This window comes from Vipera ursinii (assembly GCF_947247035.1).
Source record: "Vipera ursinii genome assembly, chromosome: 4".
NCBI lineage: Eukaryota > Metazoa > Chordata > Lepidosauria > Squamata > Viperidae > Vipera > Vipera ursinii.
In genome coordinates, this window is record NC_139514.1 from 65,063,458 (window position 1) to 65,080,507 (window position 17,050).

The following is a 17,050-nucleotide window of genomic DNA, read 5'->3' on the forward strand; positions in this document are numbered from 1 at the left end:
TACCTTTTAATAAACTAGGGAAAATGGACTTTTCCCTCCCCTCCCCTAAGATTATAGAAAACAGTCCTAGAATCTGCTTTCAGAGTTAAATTAGGTTGCAAATATGAAGCTTTCACATTTTCTTTTTTGGAAGTAAACAACTGCAAATTGGCAGAATATTTTTCTGCATGTTATTCATAACAAATTCATGGTTGCAACAAAAATATCAAACTATGATTATTTATTATTGTTCCCTAAAAAAGCTCTGTTTAAAATAAAAGCCAATAGCAATTTTGCTAAAGTATGGTGATTACTGCACTACTTTTATAGAAACAAAAGTCTTCCAGTAAGAAAATCTGTGCAAAATTTTGCATGTGAGCCAACCACAATTTTTGTAGTGAAATATGGTTTTCTCCATCATATCTTTCTCAGATATTGCTTACATTGTTCATAGTTGTGGGGAAAAATTATACTATGGATCAGCTTAGTTTCTTTTCCTTATAACTTACTAAATAAAGACGAAGTTTTATGGTGACTATATAGAATCATACAATTGGAAGTCAACTTTCCTCCTCAGCAGAAACAGTATTTTACAAATGATAATGGAGTGTACACTGAATTCAGATCAACTATCTATCCTGAGACAAAATGTGGCAATTTGGAATGTATTTCAATTTTCTTGGCAAAAGACGAGGGGCTGAATACAATTGCCATTGTTAATTCTGGGTTTCTACAAAACCCCAATCACAATCTGTGGCCAGAGTGACATTTAAACAATACAAGTTGCCATGGAGGAGCAGTCCTAAAATGGAACAAAGGACAAAATCCAGTTTCCTGTTATTTATATAAATCAGAAGTGGGCAATTTTTTCACAACAGTGGTTTAGAATATTTAAGAATAGGAGGTATAAAGCACAAAAAATGTTAAAGCAGTTGTTTCTTTTAAAAGACTTCATTGAATAACAGGGCTAGAAACCCAAGACTACACTGGCAGTGATGAGAGTGTTCTAACGCTGCAAGATGAAGAGGAAGAAAATCTCATATCTACACCATCATCAGAGTAGGTGGTGTCTACTATTGAGGAAATGATAGAAAAGAAGAATCTTTTTGAAAGTGGAATGGTTCCCACAAGGGAGTTAGCCATAGTACCTGTCAACGCTGCTAACATCGAATGTTATTGCTTGACAAGAGATGAAGAAGTAGCCATTTCATATGTTAAACTTGTGTATTGCTTTAAGAGATTGGGAGCGGGGAAGAGGAGGATTGTTCCTCAAGGCCATCTGAAATAAAAGAAGATAAGAGCTTGGCGGGTTTTCTAATGGAAGGGAAACTGATTCTTTAAATTAATAGGAGAATATGATTAATGACAAAATTAGAAAGGTGAATTGTGTTTTAATATATTGTGCAAGGGGGCGGAGATTTCAGATTCCAGCTTCCTTCGAGGAAGCATTTGCCGGTGTATTAGGCTAATAAAGGACTTTTAAGGTAAACAATGCCTCAGAGTCACTTGAAAAGCCCATACGTCAGAAACCTGACATCAAGCTGGAATCCACACTACTTTTTAAACTGATTAGGGAGTCCCGACCTCCCATCGCTGTCTCCAAGTTTGGGAGGCAGTCTGGCAAAGAATTGGGGAAGATCCCATAATGGAGGGAGAAAAATTGCCTGAAGCCAGCTCCCTGGCACCATCAGCCACTCCAGTGGGGGAAGGGCCAGTGAAGAAGTCAGCAGGGAAAGAATTTCAGCAATCCTCCCAGCTGGGAGCTAGACCCAAACAACCAGGAGAATTGGTCTGGTTGTCAGAGTGGATTAAGCCCAGTGGAGACTCCAGCCACCTCAGACCAGCCAGGCCAGCTGAGATTGAATACTTGGGTGAGTGGAAAATCCTGTCTGCAGATCAGACTGCCTGCCAGACCCAGGAGGCCCCTGCCAAGCCCTCCAGAACCATAGAGACAGAGGACCCCAGCCTGGGGCCTCTCCTGCAATGGGAGGTTGGGAAGCCCCCACAAGTGAAAGGCCAACAACCTCTGAGCTTGCTCCAGCTAATAGAAGCCTTGCAACAGCTGGGGGTGGTGCAGAAGCCTGGAGATCAGGAGCTGGTGGGAGGACAACAGCAAGGGTGGCAGCAACAGGACCCAAACGTGCAACCACTGAGTGTACAGCAGGACCAGTGGGGCCAGCAGCAGGGTGGGCCCTGGCAGCCATTAAATCAGCAACCAGAGTGGGGCCAGCAGCAACTGGAGACACAACAACAGTGGGGGCCCTGGCAGCCGGTGAATCATCAACCAGGAGTGGGCCAGTAGCAACTGGGGGCACAACAGCAGTGTGGGCCCCAGCAACCGTTGATCCAACAACCAAGGGGGGGGAACAGCAGCAATAGGGGCCCCAGCAGCCATTGAACCAACAACTAGGGTGGGGCCAGCAGCAATGGGGGGCCCCAGCAAGCAATGATGAGCCCACCCCTCAGAGCAACCTTCGATGGGGACCCAGAGAAACTGATTTTTTTCCTCAACCAAGCACACTCTCACTTGAATCGCTGGGGTCACATTTACCCAGACCCGGGTGCGATGGTCGATGTGACTGCATCCAACCTAGAGGGAGAAGCATCTGAATGGTTGAACAATTTATATAACGAGCAGGCCCCTGAATGGGAGGACCCCCACTTTTTCCTCCTGGAGCTGAGGGAAAGATTTGAGGACCCATCCATTGCCCTCAAAGCAGAAGAACAAATCCATAAGATAAAGCAAGCTGGCTGGCCTGCCCTAGAGTACGTGCGGGAGTTCCGAAAGATGGCAGGTCGGATAGAGAGATGGCCTGAGCAATCAATAATTCATCTTTTTAGAGAAGGGTTAGACAACCACCTTTCTCAGGCATGTATCTACCAAGCTGTACCCGACCAGCTGCATGAATGGTACCAGGCAGCGGTGAAATTAGATGTCCAGCTCGCCTGCTATAAAAAGCCTCCCCCACCTGAAGCTGCACCAAAACCAGGATCCAGATGGCTACCACCCCCCTGGAAACCCCCAATGACTGCTACTGCCGAAAGACCTAGACCACCTACAGGTCCACCAATCAAGTGCTTTCGATATGGACAGCAGGGACATCGAGCAGCAAATTGCCCAGTTCCTTACTCGCAACAGCAGAGTAGACCAGATCCAACAACGAGGAAGAAACCCGCACACCAAGTATCAAGAGAAAAATCCAACTGGGCCACCCAGGAGCCCGTTACCTAAGTTATGTCCCCCACCCAGGAGGACACTGGCCCACCGACCAGACCCACCTCCACTCTACCTGATTTTGACAGCGACGAGGAAGGGGAGAATGACCCATTGGTGAGTCGACGCATCCTACCTTTTTTTTGCCTGCTAAACTCATAATCCCTAAGTCAAGGATACAAGTAGACCTGAAAGTGCTACTCGATACCGGCTGCTCCCAATGCATCATTAGCCTGTCATGTGCCTTGAGACTGGGCATAAGGGCCAAGCCGCTCTCCAAACCTGTGAGGTTTGAGCAAGCCGATGGCTTCTTAATGGGAGGGACTTTAGTCACACAATTAACAGAGCCCTTACACCTGGAAATAGGTGAGCACTGGGAGTTTATTCGCTTCCTGGTAGCTCCAAAGATGTCTGAAACTGTGATTCTAGGACTAGCCTGGCTAGACAAAGGGAAGCCATTGATCTGGTGGGAAAAGGGAATGAGAACTGTGAGACTACCCATAGGGCCCAATCCCCCCATTGATTCAACAGATGTTACAGGAGAATTTAGCCCACCCAATGAGCGAGTGCCCATGGCTGCCTTACAGCCACATGGCGAGCCGCTCATCCCCAGCGAGTACCAGGACCTAGCGGAGGTGTTTAGTGAAAAAGAATGTGACACCTTGCCTCCTCACCGTCCCAATGATTGTTCCATTGAACTGTTACCAGGGGCCAAACTCCCCCGACCAAGAATGTACACTATATCCCCCCTTGAAATGGAAGAGATGCAGCATTATGTGGATACAAACCTACCGAGGGGATTCATTGAATGGGCCAAGTCTACTGCGGGAGCCCCTGTGTTGTTCAAAGAGAAAAAAGATAGGTCTCTACGTCTCTGTGTAGACTATAAAGGCCTAAATGCTGTGAGTGTGGAAAATAAATACCCTCTTCCCCTCCTGAAAGACTTGCTAACCCACCTGGTGAAGGGGAGCGTCTTCACCAAGTTAGACCTGAGAGAAGCATATTACCGGGTAAGAATAAAGGAGGGGGATGAGTGGAAGGCAGCCTTCAACTGCCCCTTGGGGAGCTACCAAGTCAAGCCATTTAGACTGCAGGGGGCCCCAGCCGTATTTATGCAGTTGATTAATGAGGTCCTACATGAACACCTAAACAAAGGGGTCCTAGTATACCTTGATGACATCCTGATATACAGCACATAAAACTGGTCAGAGAAGTGTTAAAGAAACTATTGAATGCCAAACTTTATGTCAAATTGTTGAAATGTGAATTTCACCAAACCCGATTAGATTATCTTGGCTATAGAATTTCCAATGAGGGTATTGAAATGGACCCAGCCAAAGTAAAAACCATAATTGAATGGCAGCCCCCAAAGACCCGCAAACAGCTCCAGAGCTTTCTAGGGTTTGCCAACTTCTACCGTCAATTTATTCCCTTTTTTGCCAAGATTGCTCTACCTCTTACAGAACTACTCAAAACGGGCAAGGGAGGGGGAAAACTGCAACCTGGCCAACCGCTAGCATGGACTATGAGTTGTCAGAAAGCTTTTGAGAATTTAAAAACACTATTTGCGGCTGAATCGGTCCTAAAGCACCCCTGCTGAGGGGAGCCCTTTGTAATTCAGGCAGATGCCAGCGATGTGGCAGTCGGAGTGGTGTTACTGCAAAAGAATAAAAGTGGGGTCCTGCAACCTTGTGCTTACACCTCTAAGAAATTTACTGAAAGCGAGAGGAGATGGACAGTCTGGGAGAAGGAGGCCTTCACTATTAGGTGGGGGCTATTAAGCTGGCGGCACTACTTAGAAGGGAGCAAGGTGCCTTTTGAAGTATGGACAGATCACAAAAATTTAGAGGCACTAAAAACTCCCTGCAAATTGTCCCCAAAACAAGTACGATGGGCACAGTACTTCAACCATTTTAACTTTACTCTAAAGTACATACCAGGAAGAAAAAACTTCCTAGCTGATGCGCTCTCCCGATTGCCACAGTACAAAAGTGAACGTGGAGAAGTTCACGAGGCAATTATCTTCAGACCACAAACTGTGGCCCAATTCACACCTCACAGGACCCCTAATCCTGATAACCCCGGGGTAAAGAAAATAAAGAGAGAACTCCTCACTGATCAATGGTTTAAAGACAATCAGACATCCCTAACATGCAGGGATGGTCTGGCGTACAAGGGGGGAAATTTGTACTTGCCTGAAGCTCTTTGTCTTAATGCCCTCAAACACAGCCATGATGTCAAACAGGCTGGACATTTTGGATATCTAAAAACTCTACATCTCACTTGCCAGCAATTTTGGTGGCTGGGATTAAAATGAGACATAGAAAACTATGTCAAGAGCTGTACTGTATGTGCCACCATGAAAAGAATCCCAGGAAAGACCCCTGGGTTACTGCAACCGGTGGCCGAACCTTCTCAACCATGGGAAGAAATAGCTATGGACTTTATAGTAGACCTACCCGACAGTAGAGGAAATACTGTCATTTGGACTATGATAGACCTATTTTCAAAACAGGCTCACTTTATCACCTTCAAAGGACTTCCATCAGCTCAACACCTGACTAAGTTGTTCCTAAAACATATCTATCAACTACATGGCACCCCTAAGTGAATAATTTCGGACAGAGGGGTGCAGTTCACAGCAAAACTTTGGAGAAACTTTCTTAAATTAATTGGATCATCTCAAGGCCTATCAACTGCTTTTCACCCGGCTACTAATGGAGCTGCAGAATACGCCAACAAAATGGTGGAACAATACCTTAGATGCTACATCTCTTACCAACAAACCAACTGGACCGACTTTGCAGAGCTGGCTTACAATAATTCAGTACATAGCAGCACAAGCTACACTCCTTTCCGTGTAGCCACAGGGAAAGAATTCAACACCATACCGGAATACCCTCACTTACCCTCCACTTCCCAGACTCTTGATCATTGGGTGAAGGGTTGGGAAGAAGTTTGGAAAAATGCAAATGTGGCCTGAAAAAAGACTTTTGAGACCTACAAAAAGCAAGCTGACAAAAAGAGAGCTCCCCAAAGAACATTCCAAGTTGGGGAAAAGATCTATTTGTCGACCAAATACTTATGTCTTAAACTACCCAATAAGAAATTGGGACTGAAATTCTTGGGACCTTTCCCCATTATGAAAATCATCAACCCGGTCACAGTAAAATTGAAACTACCCAGAGTTTTGGGAAAAATTCACCCGGTGTTCCATTGTAGCTTGCTGAAACCTTTTTGAACCTCCACTTTAAGACCTCCCCCTAAAAAAGCACCTGGACCCCTCATAGTAGCAGGCCAGACCCATTATGAAGTGAAACATATTCTTAACTCTAGAATCTTTAAGGGAAAATTGCAGTACCTAGTACAACGGAAGGGATACCCATTGTCTGAAGCCATTTGGGTGAAATCTACTGATGTGAAAGCTGACAGACTTATCGAAAGGTTTTACGAGAAACACCCCAACAAACCAAAAGCCAATTCTTAACTTGTGTTTTGTTTACATTACAGGATCAGTCCTTTTTGTAATGGGGGCTGGATGTCAACGCTGCTAACATCAAATGTTATTGCTTGACAAGAGATGAAGAAGTAGCCGTTTCATATGTTAAACTTCTGTATTGCTTTAAGAGATTGGGAGGGGGAAGAGGAGGATTTCAAGGCCATCTGAAATAAAAGAAGATAAGAGCTTGGCGGGTTTTCTAACGGAAGGGAAACTGATTCTTTAAATTAATAGGAGAATATTGACAAAATTAGAAAGGTGGAGAATTGTGTTTTAATATATTGTGCAAGGGGGCAGAGATTTCAGATTCCTTCGAGCAAGCATTTGCTGGTGTATTAGGCTAATAAAGGACTTTTAAGGTAAACAATGCCTCAGAGTCACTTGAAAAGTCCATATGTCGGAAACTTGACAGTACCAGCAGAGGAGTACCAGCACCCAAGTTATAATGCTATTGTCTTCAGTGTCAGTATGTCAGATCATGTTAAATCCAGACTCATTCTTGGATCAGCTGCCAAGAGACTAGGCAACAGAAGTAAGATTTTAAATCATTTCAAAGTAGTGATATATCAGGGGAGAAGGCAGATTAGTATAATACTAGCAATTTGCTGGGCCTGAAAAAACAGGTGCTGCTACTAACAATAGAGGCAACAAGTCCAGAAGAGATAACATTATGGGAGAGGAGAGACAATAGCCCTTTCTTCTCATCTTTTTCTTCTCCCACTCTTGAATAAACTGAACACTAGATAGGGAAATTATAAGTTCACTTGGTGGCAATTTCTATTCACATTGCCACCAGGATAGGCAAAATGTTGGTGTTGGATAACCAGCTGAGACAGTCTTTCCAATTCTTGATTTGGTAGGTGGTTTTAAAGTATATGCAGCTGCTACTGGCCAGGTGATAGATGGTCAAACAAACAAGGAGAAATACTTGTTTAGCTGCAGAAGGGAAATACAAGTTCTAATACTTGCAACAGCATATACTCCACACTTGAGTGTCTCCTTGCAGTCTACAGAGTGCCCACCTGCTTCATAACTGATAAATTTCTCTATGCAATGCTAGCTTCCAACCTCTATCACAAATAATCTGCCAAATTGTCACAATAAACCTATATCCAAATCCACAACTAATGTAACTATAAGTTCTGAAGTAGAATTAGCACAAGTCCATTACTTATATTTCTTCATTTATTACATACAGTATGTCACAGACACTACCATCATTTCAATTTTTTATTACATTATGTTCCAAACAGGTCTGAAATAAATCCACAGCTAATCCACAACTAATCTAGAATATTATTGAGTCTTCAGAACAATATAGCAACAACAACCTGACCACCTTTCAGTTTCCAGTGATCAGAATTACTGGAAGAGAATATACATAGCTTGGGGTTCAACTGTGGCAGCTTGGGGTTCAACTGTGGCATATTTGATGCTTTCTGAGTTTGGATATTTATTTGTAGACATTTCATTACCCAATTAGTAACACCATGGTGTGATGATGATGTCACCAAGTTGGTTCATGAATATCTCAGTAAACAACCAAGCTTAGATAGCACCAAGGGCTCCAAAGAACATGTCTAGTTCCAATGTTTGCTTCTACCATAATACAGCCCCAATCCACCAATTCCTTTTTTCTCAGAGAGTTCTGTGGGTGGGCATATCTTTGGTATTGAGAGATAACCTTTGCGATACTCTGTTCTACAGTTGAGGGTTTGTGAGATTGTATTTTCTGAGGAATATATAACAGCTGACCTAGTTGAATGGTTGATTTATTTTATGGAAAAGGCAGACAATTACTCCTTTATACTTTTAATAAATGTTTCAGCAATAAACTTTACAGCATTTAGGAAGCCCTTTTGAATATACTTTCCTTCAGAAAATCTATTGCAAGTGTTTTGGCAACATAGGAAAAACTCTCAACCCAAAGTACTTTACAGTCTTCCTTAAAACAATATAATTGGAGGTACTTAGAAAAAAATGTTTAAAGAAATAAACCACGACTCCCCACATCTGTCACGAAAGTGGGATGCTTCATCCCAATCAGCTTGCTTATAAAAAATAAAACTATAGCATTTGTGTTCTTTTCATACTATACTTTCAACGAATGGAACTCTGCTTTTTCAAACTTAATTCAGATTTGAGTTTTAAAGTGAACTGGAGAACTTTTAGAATGGCATGGATTAGACAAACCTTCTGCTTGAACTTAGCTAGACTGGATGGCCTTTGTATATCCACCCTCCCCCCTTAAACTTCTTGTATTTTGAAGGGACTAATATTGAATATGCCATAGCAAAGTAATCAAAGATACTGATAAACAGCAATTTCTGAATATTTATTGACTGCAAAATAAGCATAAATAAGGTATCCCAAATCTGAATGATTGTTAATGATTAAACAAAATGAGAGGGCTAGCGCACTTGCTAGAGCACTTCACAATATCCTCTTTTGTCTTTGTTACTTTGCCATAATAGAGTATATCAAATAAATATTGCAGACAAATCCACAGTAATAACAGAATGAGATATAGTTACCTAACATGATGAAAGGAATTCCCAGGAAGGTAGAATTATATTTCCCACCAGTCAGATTAATGATTCCAGCTGCAGTGAGAGTGGCCAGAGTCACAGTTAACAAGCCAAGGAGGCCAAGCCAAGGTTTGCTGCGGACACAGTCTTGCATGGAACAACAGAGCATTGCCAAGATCACCACAAGGACTAGGCTTGTGGTTAGGTAATGTTCCGATACCCTACTTGTCTTCTGGAAGTCTTTTTGAAGGGATGATGAAGTGAAAGGATACATTGTGACATTCTGGTTGGATTTCTGGAACAGTTCTATTGTGTCACAGAAGTTGGATTCCCATTTTTCTGCTACAATGTCATTTAAGGAGTTGATTGCCTGCAAGTAATAGGTAAGCTGAATGGCTTCGGCTGACTTTACCCGATCTTTGCTGTGCACAGTGACTCCACCAAGCTGGTGCCCATTGTATACTTCCCTGCCATCCTTTAAGTGTGTGATTGGATATGTGATAGCAAAATTAGTTTGATTAGACAAGCGAGCAGCCTTCAGTTCCTTCAGGACATGTACAATGTCATCCACTATGCAGGACTTGTCATTATTTAGGATGCAGATATGAGCAAATGTGTAATTGAAACCAGGTCTTTGTACTTGGATCCTGGTCACAGCAGAATGCAACTACAAGGAAGAGAAAAAAAAAATCACACGTCTTATTTATCATCTGATAACCTTGCATTATAGCAGCAGAACAGCAGCGGCAACTAGAACATGTTTTTTCTTATCTACCCAAGCAAGCAGGATTTAATAACCAAAGCAGTAATAATAAGTAACCTTTGAAAATAAAAAATGCGTTAAAGTATTGTTATCATTCCCCAACACTATTTCACACAACTTAATTAACTTCTTCTGGCAAAAGAAACACTATGGGTATCAGTTGTTGCTCTGTCTTTTCATACAACCAAATAGATTCTTCCCACCTTTAAGAAAGCAAACAGGTTTCAGTGCAGAAGTTCTCTCTCTATTAGGAGAAAGAAAGAACTTTGTTGCAATCAGATCAAAACTGTTTTCTTATCTAAAAGAAAATGAAACAAAGCAGTAATGTTCCCATACCATTTAACTACAATTGTCTTTTGAGTTTAAATAGATTCCTGGTTAATGCATGATCACATCCATGTATTTTTCTTGGTAACAATATACTCATTTGTCCAAGATGTTTTGTGACTCTCCAGTCTAGTCTACAGCCCTGATACTCTCCCATCCAAGGACTAACTAGGTCCAGTGGTTGCATTACTATGGTAGATTAACCAATATGCAACCCAAAGAGGCATTAAGTTCTTTGAAGGTGGATCATCGCGTTTAAGACACAGTTAGTCCTTGACTGATGACTGCAATTGGGAAGTAATTTCAGTTGCAAGTTGAGGAACCTATGTGATTGGACCTGATTTTATGACTATTATGTTGTTAAGTGAATCATATTATTGTAATTCTTAATCACACAGTTGTTAAGCAAATCATGCAGTCATAATTTTGAATGCCTTCTCTCAAATAGGCATTTATTGCTGGAAACCAGCAAAAAAGTAGAAAATAGCAGTCATGTGACTGTGGAGCACTGCAACCATTTGAAAAAATGTGAAGTGGTTGCCAAGTGTTTGAAATGGGGTCACGTGACTGTGGGAGAGGGCAGAATGACATAATGGCCGGAACTGCTTTATGGTCCCTAAAAAGCATCCTTTTCAAGGTCGTCATAATTCCAAATGGTTCTTATATGACCTATAAAAGATTTCACAGAGCTGTTGGGTTTCTAAGGCAGACATGAACTACTAAGTTAAAGCTTCCTAGAGTCTTGAGCAGCATGATTGGCTAGCGACTACTTTTTATTAGAAATGGTCGCTCTTACTCCAAATCTCTACTGATTTCCCTTTAATGAATTTGGACAGACATATATAGAGCAACCCAGGGTTTTGCAGTTTCTGATGGTCTCCCAACTCAGTACTAACCAGATAAGACTGGTTATATGACTATGTGATTTCAAATGTGAATACAAAGAACTAGAAGCATTTTGAAAATGGATCGTTGCATCTGGTATATACAGTGTTTTTCTAAAAAAAGGTGCCAGAACTCTCATCTTGGCGGGTGCAGGAGGCGGGGTGGGGGAGGGCGGCACTGCTGCAGTCATGGGTGTGAGAGGTGTTGGTGGCGGGCTGCCCCCTGGGGCCGGAGCTGGCATGGCTGGTGCTGTGGGAGCAGCGGGGCCCGCTCTATATGGCAGGGCTGTGCGGTGCAGGCGGCAGAGGCAGTGCGGGCCAGGCGATGCAGAAAAAAGCCCTGCTTTTATGTTTTATTCTTATGATTTTAAAAATATTGTAAGTTGCCCCAAACCTCGCCATGTGGATTTGCTATAAATATTATATAATCGGTAAATAAAGGTAGAACATATGTTAAATATACATCAAATGATAATATGCTTCCCTACAAAGTCAATTCTTGCTCAATGACAGACCAAGGAGTTAACTAGGAAAGGCAAGAGGAAAATCTAGAAGAGGTCTGTGCAACTTGTAGAAGGGAAAGGCCCACACTGATAAATTAAAAATCTTTGTGGTCTGCAAAGGAATGCTGGTGGGCTAATTAATGATTTGGTGACTAGAGGAGCATCTACAGTGTTGGAGCTCATGGTCATGGTAAGCCATGGAGGCACTAGGCAACATGACTTTCAGGGCAGTGGTGGTGATTTTATTACTTTTTTTAAAAAAAAGTCTGTGTTCTCTCCAAGGGTGCTTGGTAGGCTCCATGTACAGGCCTGGTCTAGAATTTATTTTGGAGCATTCAACTATTTAGAGCAGGCATGTCAAATTCATTTTGTTTGAGGCAACTTCTTATAAAAGAATTTCCATTAATTTGTTTTAATAAAATAATTTAAATCAATTTTTCACTTGATTTCAAATTAAATGAATTATATTGGTTGACAATGAATTTTTTTTAGTACAATTGCCAAATGCAATAAACTGGTTTTAGGTATATGTGTGCACCAATTATTTCAACACCAATACATTTTAACAACATATTCTATTTGTAAATGAATGCAAATGCAAATTATACAATTTTTTGTGCAAAAATAAAACAAAATAACAGATTTAAGAGCTGTTATCATTAGTTATCCTTAGATAAAAAATAATTCCATCATCCAAAACTTTGTTATACTGTTGCAGAGATGTTAACATAGGAAATAGATTATTTTGTTATCTAATTTTACCTTCCAAAAGACAGAAGCAGATGAAAAATGTGAGGTTCTTTCCTGTTGGCTTTTTTGAATTAGCTGTTTTACATTCTAAAAGTTTAGTTCCTAAAGAAGTAACCCTGTAAATAATTTTAATGTCCTCCTCCTCTAGTGCAGGCTCTTTTATGACTCAAGGACTTCAACTCCCAGAATTCCTGAGCCAGCATGGCTCAGCTTGGAAACATCTCCCTTTCCCCTCAGTATGGCTGGCTCAGGATTTCTGGGAGTTGAAGTCCACGAGTCATAAAAAAGGGCCAAGATTGTCTAGCCCTGCAATAGGCTTTCAGAGGGAGTTTTTTTTTTTTGCAAAAAAAAAAAAAAGGTGCCGGAACACCGTTTTGAGCGTTCTATGAGAAAAAAAGCCCTGGGTAAATATATATATTTAACATGTTTTATAGACTTTTTTTATTTTTGGATTATGCAAATAATAAACAGAGGATATTGTTGAAATAGATACTCCAGACTTAATTACTGCAGCAGCAATGATTTCTATTTTGTTTTTCATTATAACCGTGGAAAGCTAATGTGCAAAAATCAGAAATGGTAAATATTATTTTCAAATTTCTGCTTATGTTGAAGCTCATTCAGTTAGCATAACGAGCTTTGCAAATAAACGAATATTTATATCTCAACTGATCTTACAACATTAAATATATTTAATTACTCTTGCTTAAAGATGATGATTACATGAAACCTATACGAATAAAGCATGCTTCCTTTCTCGTTAATGGTAACTACTGTACTGCTTATACGTGTTTCTTTTGAACACTAGCAGTGTTTTCGGATTCAAATTCTATATACAGTTCTCCAAGTAAGTCCTATCAAAATCATGGAACGTTGTGTTAGATCTTGGATCAAAGGTTTTGTTTAGTTTGGCCATAAATCATATACAAAGCATAATATTTTATAGTAATTCATTTGTTGTTGGAAGTTTATTTTTGTATATTTGAAAAGTTACAGAGTATCTCAGATACGATATCTCCCTTTCATCAATAAAGCTTCCCAAAGACTATGCTAAGTAGAGCAGCTTTTGTAATCTAAATTATAAATAAATAAAAAATTAACTCTCAGTAGTTAACCATTACAATCAACCATAAAATATCCACCATATATGCACTTGTGACCTCTCGCCTTGACTACTGTAACGCTCTCTACATGGGGCTGCCCTTGAGAGCCACTTGGAAGCTTCAACTGGTGCAGAGTGCAGCTGCACGAACACTTTTGGGGGCCTCCTGATACTCCCATATCACACCTCTCCTCCGTGAGCTGCACTGGCTTCCGGTTGCCTTCCGAGTGAAATTCAAGGTGCTAATGATGACATACAAAGCCCTACATGGCATGGGTCCGGATTACCTACGGGAGCACCTTCTGCCAACGTCAACACCCCTCCATCCTGTGCACTCCCACAGAGAGGGCGCGACTTAAAAACTTACTTGTTTCAGCAGTCCGGCCTGGCCTGATAGCTCTTGGGGTTTCATTTGTTTTTACTATTGTTTAATTGTATACCTACCTTGCTCTGTACACCGCCCCGAGTCCCTCGGGAGAAGGGCGGTATATAAAAACAAACAAACAAACAAATAAATAAATAAATATATAATCAAAATGTTAAGAATATCATAATATTGTTAAGAATATCCAATAAAAAAACAAGAGGAAGTTTAATCTATTCACAGCAATAGCATGAAAAATTAGAAAGATGCACTGCAAAATCCGCAAAAAATACTATTTGCCTGCAAGTTAGAACTGATGGGGAAATAGAGAAAGTCATAGAAAATGAAGACGTTAAAAGTGCTCTGGAATTTTAGAATTCAAATAGACAGGTACCTGCCACATAACACCCCAAACTTAACAATTGGCGATAAGAAAAACAAAAAAGTCTGGAAAGTGGACATGGCAGTACAGAATAGAACAGAAAGGACTGGAAAAGATAACAAAACACAAGAGTTGCAAATAGAAATCAAATGACTGCTGCAAAAGAAAGCAAGGTTAGTACCAACAGTAATAGGTGTCTTGGGCACAATCTCAAAACAACTGGGGCACCACTTGAACATCATCAGTATTGACAAATTCACTATCAGTCAATTGCAAAAGGCAGCTTTACTTGGAACAGTTTATGATATCTGCAACATCATCAAACATTCACATCTACCTATTCCAGGTCCCTGGGAAGGACTTGATAAGTGGACAAAAATGCCAGATCCATTCTGAACATTTGGCTGTGTGATGAACCATAATTAAAAGAAATCGAACGACTGTGGCAAAAGCAAGCAAAGGTAGTACCAATAGTAATAGCCGCCTTGGTCACAATCTCAAAACAACTGGGGCACCACTTGAACACCACTGGCATCGACAAAATCACTGCAAGTCAGTTGCAACAGGCAGATTTACTTGTAACAGCTCACATCCTGCAACAATATCTTTAACAGCATCAAACACCAACATATGCTGATCTGAAGTCCTTGGGAAGGACGATAGGTGGATAAAAATGCTAAATCCAGTTTAAACATCTGGCTAACTATGCAACCAACCACAATAATTATTCTAATCACCACTATTTGTTATTGCACTGGTTCCTCTGTCAACAATACTGAACAAGTCAGCCTATGGGTATTAAACACCAAAAATATCTCCTATACCATCTGATCAGTCCTTCAGGATCTTTGTTCTTCCTTTGACTAAATCAGATGGTCTGGAAGGAAGCAAATTTGGACATTTTCACTTCTGCTGTACCTTTTTCACTATCAGTAGCCTTACTGAAGCCTTTCACTCCCTACCCCTGGCTTGGGTGACTTTTCTTTCTGTGTATACTCCCAGAAGAATCATGTCACAACTGAGGAACAAAGAAAGGAAACCAAACATCTGAGCAGAGAAACAGGATCATGTCCAAATTTGTCTTTTCCTTTCCATCCTTTTCTCCTTTGAGCAGCTAGATTTGAGCTGGACACATTCTCAAACGATCCCATTGAAAAATAGATATGTCAAAACTCTACCCATGCCAATAAATTACAGTATTTCTCTGTATATTATTTGCAGTTGTATGAAAGACTGTTTCATGAGAAATATGTAGAATCCTTATTGCTAGCAGTGGCCAAAGACCTTGCTATCACTACAAATGTCCAAAAATTATTTGAAACTCACATAGCTATTTTTGTATCCCCTTAATTTCTTGGCATTGTGCACATCTGTAATACTTACTTAATTTTCATTATTTTGGTTTCAGTAATTAATTTTTCAAGGAATTCATTGTAATACTTTCATCTATTTTTTGAGATAAAACATGAAAATATTATAAATGTGAATTAGTATATTAAATGTTAATTCATTTGGGCACAGTACATTAAAATAATTCCCTAGGAAATTTTTAGACTTAATAACAGTAAAAGATGCTTCATTAGAACAATTTTAAGGTAGGCCTAATCAAGTGAGAATTCTTAAATATGAATGTAAGATTTGAAAAAGGATGCAGAAAAGTAGATTAACTTGAAAAAGCATGTTAATTTGATTGATACATTTTATTAAATTGAATAATCATGATGAATCAAAAGTTATTTTTTTAAAAAAATCTGGAGAGAATAGATTAAATAGTGGGTAATCTAATCTGCATGAGAAATTTGTAACTGTAATAGTACAGGGGAAAAAAGCAGCCTGCCCTGCTTAGTCATTGTTCATAATTTAAGAGCTTGCACAGTATAAATAACTTCAGAGCCAAGAACCCTGCATTTTCACTAAATGCACTGCAGCAGTGAAGACTCTCGTATTACTAGTTATCAGGATGTCCAGAACTTTTCCACCTTGTTCCCAGATTAAACCAAGATTGTTTTTCCTACTTAAAATCATGAACAACTTTTTGTTAATTATTTAGGAGACAAAACAACAGAAGGTATGTTTACATTGAAAATACTGTCTTGGGATGAGGTAATTGCTACAACTAGTAGGGTAATCCTTTTCTATTTTTAACAAACAATTTTTCTCTTGTTGAAGAGTAAACATGGCATTGTCCAGTAGTGGGCAACTGAAAACCTAGAGATTACATGCATTTACAGTTGCAGGCCTATCATTCACACACTATTATTGATTCAAAGGAACATCTAGGTAAGGTAGAAAAAAATGAATAAATAAGATACAGAGATGTAATGCTTGCAGTTCTATTTTAATCACCTAAGCCAGGGGTAGGCAACCATGAGTCCATGAGTCAGAAAAGAGCCGAGGTTGCCTACCCCTGACCTAAGCAAAGAGAGGCTTTAATTTTAAACTCAGACTGCTATACAAGTGGAAAGTAGCATCAAATTAATAAGGCAATGGAAAAAAAGAAAAAAAGAACCAATTGTTCTCAAACTTCTCTGCATCTTAACTCCCCAGGTGACTGCATTGCTAATCATTATGTTATTATTTTGTTGTTTTGATAGTTATCTTGTCATAACTAATATTACTAATTAGTAATATTTGAAAAATAGCTTATTTTATAGTATGTTGTGGTTTGTAAAATATAGATAAAAATATAGCCAGATAAATTATTATTTCAGCAGACAGCCCAAGAATTCCATTATATTATTTTCTCTTAATATTA

At 40.1% G+C, this 17,050-nt stretch overlaps 1 protein-coding gene across 1 annotated transcript in view; it reads right to left on the bottom strand.

Annotated features, from left to right (window-relative positions):
* The window catches only part of PTCHD1 (patched domain containing 1), a 56,267-nt gene that overhangs the window by 19,536 nt on the left and 19,681 nt on the right, over positions 1 to 17,050 (bottom strand). The window contains exon 2 of the mRNA XM_083361908.1: positions 9,227 to 9,887. Coding sequence (XP_083218034.1) covers positions 9,227 to 9,887 — 661 coding nt within the window. The remainder of the gene's footprint in view (positions 1 to 9,226; positions 9,888 to 17,050) is intronic.